We start from the raw sequence: 21,233 nt of genomic DNA on the forward strand, positions 1-21,233 counted from the left end.
CCAGTCCGACGCTGGCGCTTTAGACATTTCATTGATGACCTAACCTCACTTTTTTCCCTTTCCGGCTTTCCGGCACACTTTCCGGTTACTCCATGTCAAATGTAAACAATTGATAATTGATAAAACTAAACCGCAGTCAATAACTGCACAAAGAACTTCAATCAAAGCAAAAGTGAGGATATTCTAAGTCAGAAATTTTCTTTGTTCGTGCCATAGTGAACATGAGTAAAGCAGATTCCAAATACAAATCAAAAAAGTTCTTCATGAAGCAAGGTGGCAACAGAAAGGTCGCATTGGACCTGAATTTAAAAGGGTTTCTGTGTAGCTGTAACAACAGAGAAAAAGACTGCATTAGAGAAGCTTACAATTTATTGAATGAATACGCAGATAAGCTATATCCGGCTGCTTCAAGAGTGGAAGAAACCGAAGAAGTTCAGGACGAAGATATCTCCGAGTCGTTGACGAAAGAAATCTCAGACTTGAAGGAGGAGTCGACGCCAAATAAGAAAAGATTTCAAGCGATAGAGTCAGGGGCGAGAAATTTGTTGTTCATTCGTACGACTGTACCAAACCCGGCTGAACTAGCAGAAGCTATAGTGAAAGACGTGCATGAAAATGGAAGTCAAAAAACCAAATTCTTGCTAAGACTTGTGCCTGTGGAAACTACTTGTAGAGCTAGCGTGGCTGACATTGGTAACGCTTTTGTACAACTCGCAGAAAAGCATTTCCAGGATTCAGCGCAAACGTTTAACATTATGTTTAATCATAGAAATAATAATGTTGTTTCTAGGGACGATGTTATTAAACTCATTGCGGAAAAAATTTCAGCAATTCGACCAGATCATAAGGTTGATTTGAAAGCTGCAAAGCTGTCGGTCATTGTTGAAGTAATCAAGGGTTTCGCTTTTTTGAGTATTGTTCCAGATTATTTAAAGTATAAAAAATATAATTTGTTGGCAATTTGTAATCAAGAAGAAACAACGGATTCGTAGTTATAGATCCTCATTATTTTATTTATTGCTGCAATAAAATTTTATATCAGTACAAAAATTTTATTTTCAAATTCATGTTCTAAACAGTTACATGATTGCATCTGCTACAACATGAGTACACATAGTGTAGGCTGAACTATTTACCATTGTTCAAAATCAAATATGACTAAAAATTAGTTCAGAGCTTACAGTAATATGAACAATTAATAAAAAGACGCTTTATTGAAATAAACTAAATGGTAAAAGTTTAATATCTTTATGCTTAATGGTAAATAAAAGTATCTTTTATACAAATGGAAAAAATACAAAACATTACAGTATTTTAAATGCACTGTGGACATTAAGCTCAAAAAATAAAACAAATACCATTTCCTAAAGGACTTCATGTTAATTATACTAAAACTACTTTAAAATAGTTACACTGCATTTTAAATAAAAGTTGGGAATTATAGGTATGTTTAAAAATATAAATACTTACATAAATAATTCACATAATGGTCAGTTATACTAAACAATGGTGACATATGCACAATTATACAAGTTCATTTTCCTATTTAAAATATTCAACCTTAATGTTAATCACTGCCTAAAGCGGTAATTTTTATGAAAGCCTTTGTGGTGGAAATTACGTCTATGTCTGTTTCCTGAATAGAACGGCTTGTAATGTCCAGAACCGCTGTTTTGACTCCAATTTTTTGCATTGTGAAATTCCTGCAAAAGAAATTAATACAATAAGACTAAAATTAAATAACACTTTTGGTTGTGACACTTAATTAATAATTTGACTTCACTCACCTGAACTGGATTGTATCCTGGGTTGGATTTATATGAATTATTACACAATTTCTGATGTTTCGTTTTCCCTTGATCTGAATTATCCATAAACGCCCTTTTCCTATCTTCCCTTCTCTCATTACTAATTTCTTTATCTAACTGTGCTCTCGTTCCATTCCACGACGCCACTGGCGCCGAATACCCACTATGCGACATTTTGAACAATTCATTAACAGTTCCATCTTGTTTTTTCTCTCCCCACGTTTTAGTCTGTGAACTTTGTGCACTTGGCTCAGTAGAAGTCACCTTCCATTCGCCCACAGCCGCTTTCGTCGAAACTCTATACTCTAACTCATGTGGAGACTGGTTTGAATCATCCGAACCACTAGAGTCATCAGTCTCATAAGGAACCAGTTTTGTTGTGAGTGGATGAAATGACGTTTCTTTTTGTTTAACGATCAATTCGGTGTTTGAAGAGCTGATTTGTGTTGGAATATTGCTAGTGACGTTGTGGACTGATGATAAAACCCGGTTTTGGATCTTCGGTGATGAGGGAGGTTTTGGGGGTTTTGCTTCATTATTTGTACTAAATACGGGTTTTTGGGGCGACGGTGGGGGGGTTGCTAGGGGCTTGTTCTCTTTTTGGAGATTTTTCCTATTACAGGCGTTTTCGGGTTCGCTGTCGCTTGTACTGGAGGAACTTTCCGAGTGATTGCCGTTACCGTTCGTAAGCGGCGTTGGATTGGTTCCGTTGACTTTTTTCTCTGCTTTGTCCGGCGGCAATTCAGGTCCGTAAACTTTGTCACTTGTGAAACCTATACCGTTCGTAGAGGTTTTCGGCGAGGTACTGCTGGTACTGGTTTCTGGTGAAAGTGGAGACTTTACTTTGTTGTTTGTTGCATTGTTTGATTTTTGCGTGAATGGAGATGATTCCAGTTCGTATAGCATTATGTATGCATTTGTATTGAACACAGCTTGGTGAGATATCACCCGCACCTGGGGAAATGACATTGAATTAGAGACATTAATAAACGTTTCTTAAAAAATTGGTCGGGGTTATTTCGACAGAACTTCTCTCGTCCCTGAAGTGCAGCTCAACAAATTCCGCTTCTTTGAAAAATGATAAAAATTTTGTTTTTTTTGTTTTCTGATAATTTTGGCATAAATAATAAACACTCCCGTAGTTTTTTTGACTTGAATATTCCAAATCTTCAATTTTAAATTTCTTTTGTTTTTACAATTTTTCGATGTGTAATTTTTCGAGTTTTTAAATTAATATTTTTCAGTTTTTTAATTTTCCAATATTTACATTTTTCAATTTTTCGGTTTATTTGCTTTATTTTTTCAATTATTGGATCTATGAAAACAAAAAATAATAAAATCGAGATTTTATTATTTTTTGTTTTCGTAATTCCAAATTTTTTAAATTTTTTGTTTCTTCAATTTACGACATGCATCTATTCGAGTTTTTATTTTTAAATTTTTCAGTTTTTCGTTTTTCCAACTTTTGGATGTTTCAATTTTTCGATTTTTCAATGTTCCGATTTTATTACTTTTTGTTCTTTAATTTTAATTTTTTGGGTTTTCAATCTTCTGATTTTATAATTTTTCTTTTTTTTTCAATGTGAAAATTTTCAATTTTAGATTTTTCAATTTTCCTATTTGCAATTTTTCGATTTCTGGATAATTAATTTAATTTCATTTTTTGATCTTACAATGTTACAATTTTTCGACTTTACAATTCTGAAGATTTTTAAATTTCTAAGTTTTCGAATTTTTCGATTCGATTCGTTTTTCCTTCTTTCCAATTTTTCGATTAATTTTTTTTTCGATTTTTCCATTTTTTCAGATTTTTTTGTCTTTTCGATTTTTCAACTTTTCGAATAAAAAAAATGGAAAAATTGAAAAATAAAAAATGAGAAAACAAAAAAAGACAAAATGAAAACTCAGAAAAATCGAAAAACTGGAAATCAGGAAAAATTGTAGAAAGGAATAATTGAAACTTCGAAAGATCCAAAATTGAGAAACTTAAAAATCGTAATACGTGCAAAATCGAAAAAAAGAAATGTTATAAATCGAAATATTGAAAATTAAAGAAATTGGAAAAATGAAACATAAAAATCAAAAACTTGAAGAATTGAGGAAATGAAGAATTGAAAAATGAAACAAATTAAAGTTGAAAAAACGAAAAAGTGTGAAATCGAAGAAAAAGGAAAAACGAAAAATTCCTCGAAATTAAATAAATCCAAATTTTTCGAAAAATTATGATTTGATTTCGCGATTTTTTTTTTTTTTTTGATTACCCATATAAGTTTTATTTCAATATTTAATTTTTCATTTCTTCAAATTTTCGATTTGTAACTTTTCGTTTTCGTTTTTTTTTCTTTACCGTTTAAATTTTTCGGTTTTTCAATCTTCTGATTTTGTAATTTTTCTTTTTTCTTCAATGTGAAAATTTGCAATTTTTGGATTTTTCAATTTTCCTATTTGCAATTTTTCGATTAATTTTTTTTTATTTTTCCATTTTTTCAGATTTTTTAGTTTTTTCGATTTTTCAACTTTTCGGATAAAAAAATGGAAAAATTGCAACATTGAAAAACAAAAAACGAGAAAACGAAAATGGACAAAATGAAAACTCAGAAAAATTGAAAAACTGGAAATCAGGAACTTGAAAAATTGCAGAAAGGAAAAATTGAAACTTCGAAAGATTCGAAACTGAAAAATTTAAAAATCGGAAAAGTGCAAAATTGAAAAAAAGAAATGTAAATCGAAATATTGAAAATTAAAGAAATTGGAAAAATGAAACATAAAAATCAAGAACTTGAAGAACTGAGGAAACGAAGAATCGAAAAATTGAAAAATCTGGAAGTCGAGACATTGAATAATAATTAAACAAATTAAAGTTGAAAAACCGAAAAATTATGGAAACCAAACATTAAAAAATGAAAAATTGTGAATTCGAAGAAAAAGGAAAAATGAAAAATTCCTCGAAAGTAAATAAATCCAAATTTTTCGAAAAATTATGATTTGATTTCGGGATTTTTTTTTGATTACCCATATAAGTTTTATTTCAATTTTTAATTTTTCATTTCTTCAAATTTTCGATTTGTAACTTTTCGTTTTCGTTTTTTTTCTTTACTGTTTCAATTTTTCGGTTTTTCAATCTTCTGATTTTGTAATTTTTCTTTTTTTTTCAATGTGAAAATTTGCAATTTTTGGATTTTTCAATTTTCCTATTTGCAATTTTTCGATTTCTGGGTAATTAATTTAATTTCATTTTTTGATCTTACAATGTTACAATTTTTCGACTTTACAATTCTGAAGATTTTTAAATTTCTAAGTTTTCGAATTTTTCGATTCGATTCGTTTTTCCTTCTTTCCAATTTTTCGATTAATTTTTTTTTCGATTTTTCCATTTTTTCAGATTTTTTTGTCTTTTCGATTTTTCAACTTTTCGAATAAAAAAAATGGAAAAATTGAAAAATAAAAAATGAGAAAACAAAAAAAGACAAAATGAAAACTCAGAAAAATCGAAAAACTGGAAATCAGGAAAAATTGTAGAAAGGAATAATTGAAACTTCGAAAGATCCAAAATTGAAAAACTTAAAAATCGGAAAAGTGCAAAATTGAAAAAAGAAATGTTGTAAATCGAAATACTGAAAATTAAAGAAATTGGAAAAATGAAATACAAAAATTAAGAACTTGAAGAACTGAGGAAACGAAGAATCGAAAAATTGAAAAATCTGGAAGTCGAGACACTGAAAAATCGAACAAATTAAAGTTGAAAAAACGAAAAATTATGAAACTGAAATATTGAAAAATGAAAAAAAACTGAAAAAACGAAAAGGAAAAATGAAAAAACGAAAAATTATGGTTTGATTTCGCGAATTTAATTTTTTATGATAACCCTTGTAAGTTTTTAATGTTTCAATTTTTAATTTTTCAGTTCTTCAAATTTTCGATTTGCAATTTTTCGTTTCCGTTTTTTTTCTTTACTGGTTCAATTTTTCGGATTCTCAATCTTCTGATTTTATAATTTTTCTTTTTTTTCAATGTGAAACTTTTCAATTTGTGGATTTTACAATTTTTCGATTTCTCGATAATTAATTTTCAAATTTTTTGGTTTTCAATGTTACAGTTTCAGGATTTTTAAATTTTTAAGTTTTCCAATTTTTCGATTCGAATCGGTTTTCCTTCTTTCCAATTTTTTGGATTTTAAAGTTTCTTGATTTTTAATTTTTCTGTTTCATTTTTTCAGCTTTTCAATTTTTTCAGATTTTTTAATTTTTCGACTTTGCAACTTTTCGAATAAAAAAATGGAAAAATTGCAAAATTGTAAAATTGACAAATCAAAAATGAAAAAACGAAAAAAAAAGACAAAATAAAAACTCAGAAAAATCTAAAAATTGGAAATAAGGAACTTGAAAAATTGCAACATCGAAAGATCCAAAATTGAGAAACTTAAAAATCGAAAAAAAAAATGTAAAATAAAAAAAACTGCAAAATTGGAAAACCGAGGAATTGATCAAAAATCAAAGATTGAAAAATTGAATAAACGAAAAACTGTGATATAAAATCGAGAAAATAATTTTAAAAACTGCCAAAGTGAAACATAGAAATCAAGAACTTGAAAAATTGAGGAAACGAAGAATTGAAAAATCGAAAAATTGAGAAATGTGGAAGTCGAGATATTGAAAAATTGAACAAATTAAAGTTGAAAAAAACGGAAAATTGTAAAATCGAAGAATGAGGAAAAACGAAAAATTGTGATATCAAAACATTGCTGGAAAGTAAATAAATCCAATTTTTTATGATTTGATTTCGCGAATTTTTTTTTTGATAACCTTTATAAGTTTTGGATGTTTTAATTTTTAATTTTTCATTTCTTTAAATTTTCGATTTGCAATTTTTCGTTTTTCTTCTTTACTGTTTCAATTTTTCGGTTTTTCAATCTTCCGATTTTATAATTTTCTTTTTTTTTTTCAATGTGAAAATGTTCAATTTTTGGATTTCTCAATTTTTCGATAATTAATTTTTTAATTTTTTGATCTTCCAATATAACAGTTTTTCGACTTTACAACTTTGAAGATTCCATAATTCCATAAAAAGTGTAAAACTGACAAATCAAAAATGAAAAAACGAAAAAGGACAAAATAAAAACTCTGAAAAATCCAAAATTGAGAAACTTAAAAATCGAAAAAAGGGCAAAATCGAAAAAAAAAGAAATGTAAAATCGAAATATTGAAAATTAAAGAAATTGGAAAATCTAGAAATCCAAACATTGCAAAACTGAGGAATTGAAAAAAGGAAAATTCTGATATAAAATCGAGAAAATCAAAATTAAAAAATCGGCAATAAAAATCAAGATCTTGAAAAACTGGGGAAACGAAGAATTGAAAAAATCGAAAAATTATAAATTGAGAAACCGAAAAATCGGTAAATGAAAAACTGTAATTTGATTTCGCCAATTTTATTTTTTATAACCCTTGTAAGTTAAAATAAAGATCTGTACGTAATATTAAAGTAAAATGCTACACTTTGTTTAAAATGAGTTTTTCTATTACAAAATTTTGTGATGACGGTCATTAACATCATCCAAATACTAATAACAACAATAGTGTATTCCCAAATTTCCGGGAAAATGGGGTAAGTCGTTCTTGAATTAATTCATAAAATAAATTGCCTCATTCATTAATATTTTGAGTCACCCTTAAGATAATTCTAAAAAACTGTAACTACATTGATAACCCAAAAATATAGTCATCATATTTTCCATATTTCAAAGAAGATTTATTACCTAGGTAAAATTTTGAGATGGCGTTTTCAATTTTTTGGAAGCGGGTAATCGAATAAATTTTGATTAACGCTTTACCACGATTACGATAACCTTAAAACGTTTGCACTTTTTTTTCCAAAAATCTGAATGTCAACATGGATTCATACACCACAAGTCCAGGAGTATTCTATTTTATAAAAATAAAAACAAATTTACTAGTGTAAATTTTGGTGATGACGTTAACAAATTGTTGGTTGGCGTTTTACCATCTACATGATAGTCCTAATATACATACAAAATTTGACAGCAATCGGTCCAGTAGTTTGCGAAATTGTGTCTAATAAAAATTGATACAGACGACAGACAGACGGGAGACCACTTTTTTGTACTCTAGAGGTCATGACACATGGAAAAAACATGAAAGTGGCATTCGCCCGATGGACTTAGCTTACGCTCAGGAAGCAAAAATACTGTACAATTTTTTGGCCGCTCCGTAAGATGTACATATTAAATTATCAATCTTTTTGAATTACAAAGTTAGAGGGAAAAATGTCAAATTGTCTATTAATAAATGACAATTACGTCGTAAGCGCCGAGAAAATAAAATAAATACATTCCAAACAAAAGAAGTAATTTCCCCAGAATTTTAACGAAATGATCTAAATTTTCATATTGATTTTCAGAACAGCCTCTAGATCTATTAAATAACAGGGACCTTAGACCTTGCTTGATAGTTACATTTTGTCAACATATTAATCTCTGAAGCTACATATTTAAACATTATTGTTTTGAATTAATGCGTAAAAATAAATCTGTCCGTCATGGTCGTATACCCATAAAAACTGTACCCCCTGTTACTAAACAATTTTTAAGACGTCAATCGACACTTCCTATAATCTGTATAAAATTTACAGGCCCCATTATACACAGTACTTATAAAAATCATGTGGCTTCTTACCATACTATCATCAAACTGGTAAAAATTACCAGTCGGTGCTTGGGCGACCGCAGTGTAGTGGCCACAATTAACAGTCGGTCCCATATGTGTGACTAAGGCAACAAGTCTATAGATCAGTGGAACACTGGGACGATGTCTGGCATACCTTGTTAAATCCAGTCTTTGCCGAAAATGTATATGTTTTGTAATTTTATTATTGCTAACCGAAAATCTTTTCAATTGTATACAAAGAACCATAGGGGCTCTTTCAACGGAGAACTGTTTAGTTGCAGGTACCTAAACAAACAAAAAACATTAATTAACACACACACAAAACCACCTTCAAAAACTTACTTTTTTCTGACACGACTGGCAATGGTACGAATCATCGTCCAGTTTTTCTCTAGCGAAGTAACCCTCTAAAGCTTCATCTAACGTTTGTGCTTTCCTAATGTCCAGTAGTAGATCTTGAAAGTGTTGAAATGTGGTGCTAACGTGGCCACATTTTAGACATCTCACAGCCGATCTCAAATAACCGCCCAAGATTTGATTTAAAGGTGTGGTTTCTTTGACTTTCGAATCAAATTCGGTGTGGTTTTTAAAACGACGTAAATAGGATTTTTCCATTGCTTCTACTAAGTATCTAAGGAATTCGTGTGCATCTTCTTGTCGTCCGGGTATGAGGTTCCGACAAACCAAACGCAACTTGTTGTAGATTAGGAGAGGACGGATAGAGTTTGTGTTACGTTGTTGGGAATCTTGAAGGGTTTTTCGCATTGCACATATTATACAAAGACCACCTGACGAAAAACAACACTGTGTTAATCAACAGTCCGATATAAAATAATCAATAATCGGTCAATTGCTGACTTAGCAACGAAATTAGAATTGATATTTCTTACAAATGTTTCAAACTAACACAACAAATGACAAATTAGAAGCTTTATTTTGCACTCATTTGACTGATATGTGGCCTTCACACTTTCTACTTGATAATAATCATTCTGAAAGACATTTTTGGTCGATGCTGTTAAAATGAGGCACGATCGCCGCGTTTTTAAATTAAAAGATAAACGGATGTCGCACATTGTTATTTCCGGTGTTAAGTCACACTTGTCACATTAAATTACGACGAACGCCAAAACAAACACTTAAAATTAAATAAAAAAAACGCCTTCAACGCGAAATCAAATTCCATCTAACTTGCCTTTTTCAAACATAGGCGTTTTCGATAACAAATATTTAATTATTGTGATCCGACCCTAAAAGGCAAAATGCAAATAATGCAGAAGTATTTTGTTAAGTCTTATCGAAACTGTTAAACTTTCTCGATTGTTTCATGTTTGTGGTATCAACTGCTTCAATTTTACTAGCTCAATGGAGAGAGATATAAACATAAAAAACAACCTAAAAAGGTGTACATAAAACTGATTAAATTTTTGTTCTTTCACAAGTTTTAAATCGATCATTCTCGTAGAGAGCACAACACGGTTCCACTTTCTATAAACACGCTATAACGAACTTCCTGGGTTGTAACGACGTAGATTTACATTTAATGGTTTTAAGTATACATTACACAAAAATGAAAAATTTTAGGGGGTTGTTACTCAAAGCTTTTAATCTTTGCAGTTTAAAAACATGTTTATTTCTATTAATGATCGTCGTCTCATGTGGTCATTCTCATTATAACCTCATTACTTAAACGACCAACTCTACTCCACTGATAATTTCACCACAAACCATTTCTCCAGTACACGTATTTCAATGATAATAAATATGTCGTTAATGATAAACCCTACTCAGTGGTATACGAACCTGAATCCTGACATTCAGATGTGTGTTCTTTATCCGAAATGAGCCAATTAACAAGGGCGGGAACATGAAAGAGTGCTTGTAGCGTCGAATTCAAGTAGCAGGTATTGCCCATGTTGATCATTCCGGCTCCCACTGACCAATCACATTTGCTCCACCCTAACTGCACCGCTTCCAAAGGATATAGTTCGTAACTGGCCAACTTGAGCGTCTCGTCGGCGCCCATGTCTCCCTCCGGCTTGCTGCACACAACAACACAATTAATAATAATCAACAATAAAAATGCAACTAATAATTACACAGTTGCATGATATACACACATCGAGTATTCCAAATTTACCTGTATAGGTAATATCTTGCTGATTGATGGAGATATCGACATTAAGTTATAGCCAAATTTAATAAACACCACCTACCACATCTTTCTCGAAAATTGAAAACTCTTCCCATTTTTAAAAATGGAGATATGTACGATTTTTAAACAATCCGTCACAAACTTCTTTACAACAGGACCTTCTACCAGGTCGAGAAATATATATTTAACGTTGCGTTTTTTTTTTTCGAAATACTTCTGGATTATCTTGTACTGCTAAATGATAACAAACATTTGTAGAATCATTTTCTCGCAAATAAGTGGCGGCATCTTAAAATATTGCTAATTAAAGCACAGTCCTTTACTTATGGTTTAACAATCCATTTTACATTTTAGCTCTGCACCTTCCTAAAAAATAGAGACACCAACATAGATTTAAGGATTGCAAAACATTAACTAAAATTTATTTACTGATTTTCTCTAAAAAATTAATACTTTAATGTTTGTATTCTTGAAGCTACTATCAAATCCCAACATTTTCATGACCCCAAATATGGATTACAATGATTCCTTTACAATTACACGGGATATTCTAATCTAACAAACTCTGTTAATGGCTTTATCACTTACGCCATAATTAAATAAAATACTTTGGATTTTTTTTGTTGTAATCGTTATAATAATTTTGTATTATCTTCTTTAAATTTTAATTTATGTTTGACACCAAAGATAAAATTTATTATCACTTTGCGCAGTTAAATTTTACTACAGTGGAAATACTTCGAGACGAATACACCAATCAAACGTCTCGGTAAACGTAACATTATTCTTATTCTGTTCTGTGAAAATATCTCCCGTTTCAGAAACTAAATGATACGCCACTGATCAAAGCCTAAGCGGCATATCCTGATGATTCAACATGTTGTTCGCATACTATTTTCACTCTACAATGAAAAATCTGGTCAAATACTACGAATAAATGTTTGGATACTTGAGCTTTAATTATAAATTAAATTAAAAATTACTTCATGATGAAATCCATTGCATATAAATAATTTATTAGACATTTTAATTATTTTAATGCGTATTTTTACAGAATTGAACTTTAAAGTTTCATTCAACTCAAACTAATAATTTTTACTTTTGGTTTAGTGATTTTCTCTGATATGTGCTTTATTTGATAATTTTATATTTCATTACAAATAATCGAAGTAGTAAACAATTAATACACTATTCATTTTTCACGGTTTACGAAAACTCAATAAAATATTTGATTTGCGATTAAATTTTTAAGGCGGGATCAAAGTACCATGTGATCGATTGTACGCCAATCCGATATCGCTAAACGCCTCATCAAATGCATGACTAACTTAATCTCTATCAAATATTTAATTCAACTTTCGTAAACTGCCCCTACGTATACCAAGTAATAAGCTGTAATTAAGTCATAACTGATCTATTAACTTAATTACGATTAACTATTTCACTATTAATGGAAAATACATTAATTTTGGCCAATTTTGTTTAAGTGAGATTAATTACAATCAACGGGGCTTCATTATACTTAATTACAATTGAAACGTAATCAGTTTTGATTTACAATTAATTGCTTATAAGTGCTCTTTAATACATAACTACTGATTTCCATTAATGTCATCTAATTTCAGGAATTACTAATTACATCAGTTTAAGAAACAATCAAGTTTCTCAAGTCAAGTTTATTGAAATAAACGATAGTTGCTATTGAAATTTTATAATTTTTAAAATTGAAGACACAGTATTTTCGGTAAAGAAGTGTGCTATTTCAAGACAAGAGACATCGGCCTTAAATCTGAGGTTTTTTTAAGCAAAAAAAAAAAAAAGGATTTCAAATGCTATACCTCAAATGAAGTTTAACAATATTTTACTATCCGTCATCAATTTTTTTTAACTTTATTCAAATCAGTTCTTTTCAAAATTACCGGGTGGAAACACATACGAAAATTTATTTTTGGAACGCTCTGCTTCAGAACCTAAATGACACGCCACTGGTCAAAACTTAGTGACAAACTGTGACGATTCAACATATTGTTCGTGCACTATTTTCAGTCTACAACATAAAATCTCATCAAATATGTATTACGAGTATATGTTTGGATAATTAAGCCGTAATCATAAATTAAATTCAAAATTATTTCATGACGAAATTGTTTTAATGCATAATTTTTTATTTTAATTTAGTATTTTTCTCCGATGTGTACATTTTATATTTTATCACAAATGTAATCGAAGTAGTTTTGTCGGTCTCTAAAAAAGTGGAAATCATTTTCATTAAAAACGAACTCGTAATCAATTATTAAAACATAAAATATTAAGTAAACTAAGTAGTATGTAATTAGTTGCAATTAAGTTCTAGTCGATTAATTAACCTATACTTGATACAGTTAACTAAGCCTAGTTATAATTAATTCCTAGTAGAAGTCACATTTAACTAGAAAACTAACAATTAACTTAATTACGATTAATTGTTTCAGTGCTAATCGAAAATCCATTAATTTTAATTGTAATCAGTTACCAACATATGGCCTAAAGTATTTAATACAACCACTGATTTCAATAATTACATCTAATTATGATCATACTTAATTACATAATTTTAAGGAGCAACCAAATTTCTCAAGTCAAATTTATTGAAAATAATTATAAAACAATTTTTTTTTGTTTTTCAAATAATAATTAAAATTGAAAACACGCCATTTTTAGTATTAAAGTGTACAATTTCAAAACGAGAAACAAATTTGAGGTATTTTTTTAAGCAAACAAAGAAGTATAAACGAAATCAAAACTCATATTGATACCGATATTATAAGTTATTATTTCTGAAACTATATGTGGGACACCCACTCAACTTGAACTCAATAACGAATTGATCTAAGGATGAGTCAGCGGTTTGTCCCTCAGTGAACATTAATATATTAATTTTGATGGGTACAATGTAACACTAATCATAACATTAGAGTTTTGTTAGAATTTCAGAACATTATATAACCAGTTTCCTAAATAATGCATGGAATCAATTTATTCATATATTATTTTTTGAGATATTTTCTGTACGTGATACAAAAGACATATTTTTTTTACAAAGACTTATTTATTAATTTTTTTCAGATGACGTCACCAACATTCTAGACGAAATAAAAGAATCAGTTTAATTAATACTTTATAATTCGAAAATTGTACGTAATTTATGATTTCAAAGTCAATATTTTTTTAAACATAAATTTCAAATATGAGTAGATTATTAAACCATACGTAAATGAACAAATCACGCTATACATTTCGTACGAAATTTAGCAACATTTTCCATAAAAAAAAAAACATCAATATCTAAGACCACAATGTTATATTGGTTATTTTGGCTAGAGACATAAGAGACAAACAACTTCACATTAAAATAAGTGTATATTGAATTTATTGTTGCGATCGATAAATATAGACAACTTCTGTTACGTTTGATGTAAACACTACAGATTTAAATAACTGTGGCCAAATTACAATCACCTTTCGAACAAATGTAAGAAATTTCAGAAAAACGTAGCAGCACAAAAATTCGCAAATTTCTTTATTTTATTGGTAAGATGGCAACAATACGACTCCCCATTTCTTCAGTGCAATATTTTCTTCACGTTTATTAAAATTTTTAGTTCTTTAGTTGCACGCCCGCATAAAAGTGTGAAAATAAATCGTGGCGCCATCTACTCGGCGAAGTCAAAAATACCACGTTCTCAAAAATCCCAATTGGAAGAAATTTGCACTTGGTTATTTTAAGGAACTGCGAAGCGATAAAAAATATAAAACTGCGACATTCGTTAAAATTATCCCAACAATATCTTGGTAAATAATACTTGATTTTTTTAATAGCGAATATTCGTGTATAATGAACTTGGAAGAATTAACAGGTGATTGTAGGTCATTTATATTGACCAACAATGATAATATAAACAAAACGGTGAAAATAAAATTAAATAATACAACAAATAACATCTGAAAATGAATCTTTTTATTGCCAATTTATAACGGTAATAGTTTATTTTTTAATGATTTTAATTATTCTTTTTGACCCGTATTTTGAACTTGGCGCCAAAATTGGTCAAATGTGAAAATTGAGCAGTGTACTGCAGCCTGTCACTGAACAACAATTTACCAACATTTTAGTCAATAACTAGCATCAACTCAAGTCACCACTGTATGAAACCACTGCATTAAAGCAGGTGGTGGTGGATATTAGCTTTCCCATAATATTGTTTCACTCACAGTTTATTCTTCTAGCGCAATAGAATCTTCTAGCAGCAATAAATTTATTCTCTCTAGAACGAGTATTTATTACATTTTAAAGTAATAATAACGTTGGGACGCACAAAACCAAGAACCCCTAGTAGTTCACTTTCCCTTCGCAACACTGTTTCTTAGCAAACTATCCGAAGCGCTGTTTCGTGTGGTCACCTACCTCGGCTGGGGGGTTTCCGCGCTCTTGAGGACGATGTACTTGGACTTGAGCTTGTCCAAGACGGTGCTTTGGTAGCTCCCGGCCGGCTCGAAGTCGACGTCTGCCAGCAGCGCCTTCTTGGAGGCGCCCGCCAGCTGATCGTCGAGGGCGCCGTCGTCGCCCTTGCCGAGGGCCGAACGCAGGGCCGCGTTGACGGGCTCCAGGGTGGACGCCGGCATTGCACGTGCAGGAACCCCGCGTTGTCGCCACCTACCGTATTGTCTGCAGAGGACGTGCTAGCTGGAGGCCGCGGTCTGCCGCCGTCGCATAGCCTCGGACGCGAGTTCGGGGGAGGTTGGCGGCGGGCTGTGCCTTATCGGATGCAGGAAACTACGCGATTTACTTAGAACATCGGAGACACCAGCACAAATTACACCGAACGATGATTTCTGAGCACTGGTCACTAGTGCGCATGTCAATGCTCGCCCCAAGGGCAGCGCGACGATGACGGACTCTCTTGGTATTGAACCGTACTTTTCCGAATCTATAATTTTGCCGATAATTATTTATTGAGTTTGTTTGGTTTTTTAACGTGACGAGAGGGTGGCGAGGGGTTGGCTTTTTATTTACTGATTTTTCCGTTTTCGGCCCGTTTCGGGTTTTGTTTTCGGAGACGCGTACTTGATTAGTGGAAAATGGAATGGTCCAAAAATGATAAAAAAAGCGTTTTTCGAATATCGATTGGTTAGTCGCAATTATTTTGAAAACGCATAGTCTTTTATTTTCAAAATGAAGCCCTAAATTGTAATGTGCTTGAGATTTGTTTTTGTCGGTTGCAATTACTTTACTTGTTTTACCGTATGCATGCAACAAATAAAAAATGTTATATTGGTAGTTGTGAAATAATTTTATTAGAGCATAAATCCATGGAAAAATAAATATATCGGAAGTAATACGCGTTAAAAATAATATTCGTTCACATCTTTATCTACTTTATCAGGCGTATGTGTATAATTGGTTACATATAGGTGTCCATCATTTCGAGACCCTGGTAAAGTAGATCATTTCGCGCGGAATTTTTGACGTTGTGGCAACCTGCGCAGACCCACACATCGTTAGGTACGCAACTGCGCAAGCAGCGTTGCCATATCGATTTGAGGGTAGGTAGACAATCGTGTTCATTTCGTGTTCAGCGACGTTGAAAAATTCATTAAAGACCATCCAAATTCTTGTTATTTTAATTACGCCGAATAGTAACATACAATACAGACTGGAATAATAGTTGAATGAATTGTTATTGATATTACAGTTTTATTTCTTAATAAATCTTTCCAATAAGCACTGTGGAATAATGCAATAATAAAACGGAAAAAATCAAATTTTTAAGTCTCAAGTATATTTTTCGTACTCTTATCTGCTATCCTTTTCTTGAACATGCTTCATGAAATTCTAGTTCTCCTTTTAGTAATTGTGAGTTTCATTGTTTTCAAGTTTAGTTTCTAATTAGCTATTAATACCCATATTACATGAGATTCAAATTTTTGTAAAAATTAGCCAATATGACTGTGATTTCATACTTTCAAAGTTGCAGAAATTTAACCCTGTGAGTTATTTTAGCACGATCTAGTCTCACTGAGTACATATAATTTTGCTGAAAAATAATCACAGATAAATAAATCTTTTCCACCATCAAGTAAATATTTGTGAGAAAATTCGTTTCTGGATGGGTTTTAAGAAGTAAGTACGGCTAATAATTCCATCATAAATTGATGAATACATTAAAAACATCCCTCTCCACCGCTAAACTTTAGAATATGTACTGACGGAAAAATTACAAATGCAAATAAATTCTTAGGAGGTAATTGTCGAAACTGATTGAAAAGATAATGAGGGTAACTTATCATTATCATCTCTACGTTATGTTTTTCGGTGATAGGCTTTAAGGGAGGTTTATCAAAAGTGTTCAGCTTAAAGTCAATCACACAAACTTGATTAGTGAGTACTTGGTTCTACGGAATAATTTGTAGATTCTTCTACACCATGTGGAAATGCAGAATTCAAATACAACCAATACTTTTCACTTTTCTTAGTTAAGGTGTGATCAATAAAAAACGTCCTTCAGTTGGCAGTAGAAGAGCAAACTGTTTTCTTGTCCTCTATCGCTCACGCCTCGGAATAAGAAAGACATAACAATGTACCTATTGTATTGTGGCCGTCAAATTAGACCGAATGCTGCCTGGGGCGCGGTCGTGCTGCCACTCATTGAAGTGATTAGGATGGTTGTAATTTTTATTACTCTCCACTGTTTGAGCACAGCATATCTCTTATTTAAGTACTAACTGAATGGTACGCGACATTTGGCCCAAATTTATTGCATCTATAAGCTGTGGTTAGGGGTTTATTGAGCGCTTGAGGCGTTCAGCTTATTGTGACAGCTACTATACGACGAAAGATATTTGCAAATGACTCCAATTATGGGAATTGCAGCTGTAAAATTTCCGACCACTTCGGAAAGTGCACCCACCATAAAACTGTCAATCAAGATTACTCTCCACCGTTACCTTTCCAACACCGTATTTGTTTCAGTACGTGAACAGGTAGATTGTTAAACAGACCGCTTGCAAGGAATTTAATCTTAAAATTTAAGGACACATGAAAGTGTGCCCCTTAAAACTTTTTAAATGTTTGCAAATACATATTTCCTAGAAAAATTCCAATAAAAATTAACTGTACCATGATTCATATAGAACGCTCCAAAATTTGAAGTCCGGCTCTGGCTGAAGTCGTACCTCCGTTGCGAAGGGTTCGTAATGGTTTTTTTGCAGGTTGCGGTCCAAAGTACTAAAGACCCCTCATAAAGTAATTGACGGCGTTTGCAAATATCTTCCGTCGTACTTTATTAAAATGCGTTGCTTCTACAAGGGTTTATTGCAAAATTCAGTGAATCGTGAATAATGGTTTATGGTATTTAAAATACCATCTTACCATTGCTTAGTATTAATGGACCTCAGATTTATTACTCTTCAGGATTATCTTTAAAAATGGATAATACTGAAGGCTACAATATAATAAAAATGATGGTAGGTATATAAAATATGAGAGTTTCGGTAAACATTTGATTAAATGGCTTAGTATTAGTCACAGAATACTATTAGTAGACCTCTTATAGCTGCTTTCAAAATAAGAAAGTAAAACTACCTGGAAAACTAACTTGAATTTTTGGATATCATAATAGGGCCATAAGCTTAATCCATTATACCTGGTAGAAGCTGTCAATCATTTCTATTGGCCCATCTACCGCTTAGGGTTGGAAAACCTTAAAAGTCAAGTCAGTTTTCCAAGTAGTTCTACTCTCTTATTTTGAAAGCAGCTATACCTGTATTTTTGTGTATGGAACCACCATCATCAACATGAAATACCAAAATTACTATTACAATAACTAAACTACCAACTATTAAAAAAACGTCAAATAAAAAAGATGTATCTGTATCTGTGGCATTTATTTTTTATCTAGATGCAGATATTTTGTGATTAAATTTGATTTTATCTATATACAGATAATAGGTAACCAAATATTTATCTAGATAATTTATTCATATACAAATATATTTATTAGAGTACTCAACACTGAATGTAATACTAATAATAACAGTGTTGTATTCCCAAATTTTCGGTCAAATGGAGTGAATTCATTCTGATTTAATCAATAAAATAAACTGATTCATTCATTATTTTTTTAAGACACCTGTATAAGCAATTCGAAAAAATGTGAATCCAGTGGTAAACGATAAGTATAAACTCATCATATTTTGCACATTTTAGGTAGCATTTATTCGGTAAAATTTTGAGATGATGTCAACATTTTTTTGGGAACAAACAAATATTTTTTGGTCAAAAATTTACCATGTTTACGATAACTTTAAAACGTCGACAAGATTTCAGAGCATTCGGTTTTGCAGTTTCAAAATTAAATTGTAGAATGTTATTACATAATTTTGATTTATTCCAATGTTATTTTATACAATTTTAAACCCATTTACTATGTGCAATTTTGAGGTGACGTCATCGCATGTAAAATTTTACAACAATCGGTCCGGTAGTTTAGGAGAATAGCTGTCTAACAAAAATTTATACGGACGGTGGACAGACAGACAAACAGACAGACAGCCAGATAGACAGACGAAAACGGCAGACCTATGTTTCTGTATTTTAGGGGTCAATACGAGAAAATGTGAAAGCAGCCAGTCGGAGTTTTAGCTGAGACATTTTGTAAGTTATTTTTATTTGAAGTCGGTATATTACATTTCAAGAATAGATTTTTTTGTTTTGATGGGGGTTCTCCTGTCTCGCTTGTGTCTTTAGGAAAGTTGGTCATCTTTAGGTATATACCACTTCAAAAGAGTTGTATCGAAGTATTTAAGGTGAAAAAACTATCACATGATGGAAGTGACCTTATTCCCTTAAATTTTCGGACATTTTTTAATTGTGAATAAAATATTGGAGATGACGGAATATAAGTAAAATAAAGCTATTTTTGTCAGTAGTAGAAAGTTCAACGTCCGGTTCAAAGGATCAAATCAATGGTCTTTCACCTCGGCAATTGATTAAATAGATATATGTATTTATTTTCAAACGTCATACTATTGACACTTATATGACGTTATTGTTACCGGGGTTTAAGTGTCATTTCTATGACAGCGTGTTTGAGCGGCGCATAAGTATACTAAACTCACTTGACATACACCTTGTAAAACTTTTATGACTTAAGCGGCTGAAGCCAAAGCACCCTTATAAGTCAAACTGACTATTGTATAACTTAACTCAGTTCACATATACCTAGTAAAACTTTACAGCTCCATTATGGCAACAATGGACAGCAATAATTTGTGCGGTTCGGGTCCATAAAGCTTATAATAGCCAGTTTGACTTGTAAGGGTGGTTTGGATCAAGTCGCTTAAGTCATAAAAGTTTTACAAGGTGTATGTCAAGTGAGTTTAGTATACTTCTTATACTCCGCCGGAATTTTACCTAAAGTCGCGATCTTTTCTATAGAACCACTCCCTAGTGTAAATTTTCAAAATTTGTTTGGTGTAAGTGACCTTGACGGGTTTCTGGGGGAAAACATAGGTGTCAAAAATTTGACAGGTTAGATGGCCCCATTGTCAGTGTAGATATTTTATTTTAATAAACAGATGAACAGAACATACAGTCTGCACAGGATACAGTGCGGCATAACTGAGGGCAACTGAAACATTCGTGTTGTGCTAGTTTCGATTGCCATATCAACTACCGCTACCAACCGCGTTCGGCGTAAAGTACTAGATGACAGGGCTATCAACTTGACTTTTTATCGAGTGGTTCCGTAGAAATGACCGCTACTGTATTTATCCTTCAGTTGCGTCTAAAAAGGTTGGATAAGGGTTAATTTTCCCCTTATAATTTTGATAACACAAAATAAGTTTTTCCGACTTCTTAGACTTGGCGAATAACTGTCAATTTTGTTGTACGTACCTTTCAATAACACGCTGTACATTACTATTAAATTAATCCATTACTTTATCTAAATAATACGCTAATTCGTTCTCTAGGTTGATAAGAAATATATTTAAAACCTAATCTGGTGCTATATGTAATCGAGTCCATCGGGTGATTTGCTACTTTTATGTTTTCTCGACGTTTTGTGACCCCTAAAATACGAAAACTTTCGTTTACGACTGTCTATCAGCCGTCTGCCATCTGTCGTCTGCCGTCTATCCGCGTCTGTGTCGATTTTTGTTAGACAGATAATCTTCTAAACTACCGAACGAACCGATTGTTGTCAGATGTTGTATATCTATATAATATTAGGTATCTTGTGAAAATGATAAAATTTATCCAAAATTTATCCGATCATCCCCACCAACGAGTGTAAACGTCATCTCCAACTTTTACAATAGTAAATGTTATTTAAATTTTATTTTTTACAGTATCATACTCTTCCACTTGTAGTTTATGAATTCGTGTTGAGTTAAAAAATTAATGGCGTTGTCAAGAATGTATAAAAGAATTATTAAAGAGAAGTGTGAGTTGTATTATTTATTTCTTAAAATACATCATCTTCTAATAAAACGTCTAAAATGCAAATGAAACTAAGCCGCTAACACCACATTAAGTACCTACGCCAG

General features: G+C 31.6%; 2 protein-coding genes across 2 annotated transcripts; one reads left to right on the forward strand and one right to left on the reverse strand.

Moving 5' to 3' along the window:
• The first annotated feature begins 38 nt into the window (after positions 1 to 38).
• On the forward strand, positions 39 to 1,050 carry LOC135134906 (THUMP domain-containing protein 1 homolog). Its single transcript, XM_064063789.1, has one exon. It carries the CDS (start codon positions 222 to 224, stop codon positions 990 to 992), a length of 771 nt encoding a protein of 256 aa, XP_063919859.1. The 5' UTR covers positions 39 to 221; the 3' UTR covers positions 993 to 1,050.
• On the reverse strand, positions 986 to 15,555 carry Scny (scrawny). Its single transcript, XM_064063788.1, has 6 exons — positions 15,091 to 15,555; positions 10,295 to 10,533; positions 8,834 to 9,279; positions 8,501 to 8,776; positions 1,788 to 2,762; positions 986 to 1,703 (listed from the first exon to the last, which is right to left on the reverse strand). Exons 1-6 carry the CDS (start codon positions 15,306 to 15,308, stop codon positions 1,572 to 1,574), a joined length of 2,286 nt encoding a protein of 761 aa, XP_063919858.1. The 5' UTR covers positions 15,309 to 15,555; the 3' UTR covers positions 986 to 1,571.
• Between the last annotated feature and the right edge of the window lie 5,678 nt (positions 15,556 to 21,233).

This window comes from Zophobas morio, unplaced genomic scaffold (assembly GCF_036711695.1).
Source record: "Zophobas morio isolate AGI-343-1 ecotype UQ-CSIRO unplaced genomic scaffold, CSIRO_AGI_Zmor_V1 ptg000024l, whole genome shotgun sequence".
NCBI lineage: Eukaryota > Metazoa > Arthropoda > Insecta > Coleoptera > Tenebrionidae > Zophobas > Zophobas morio.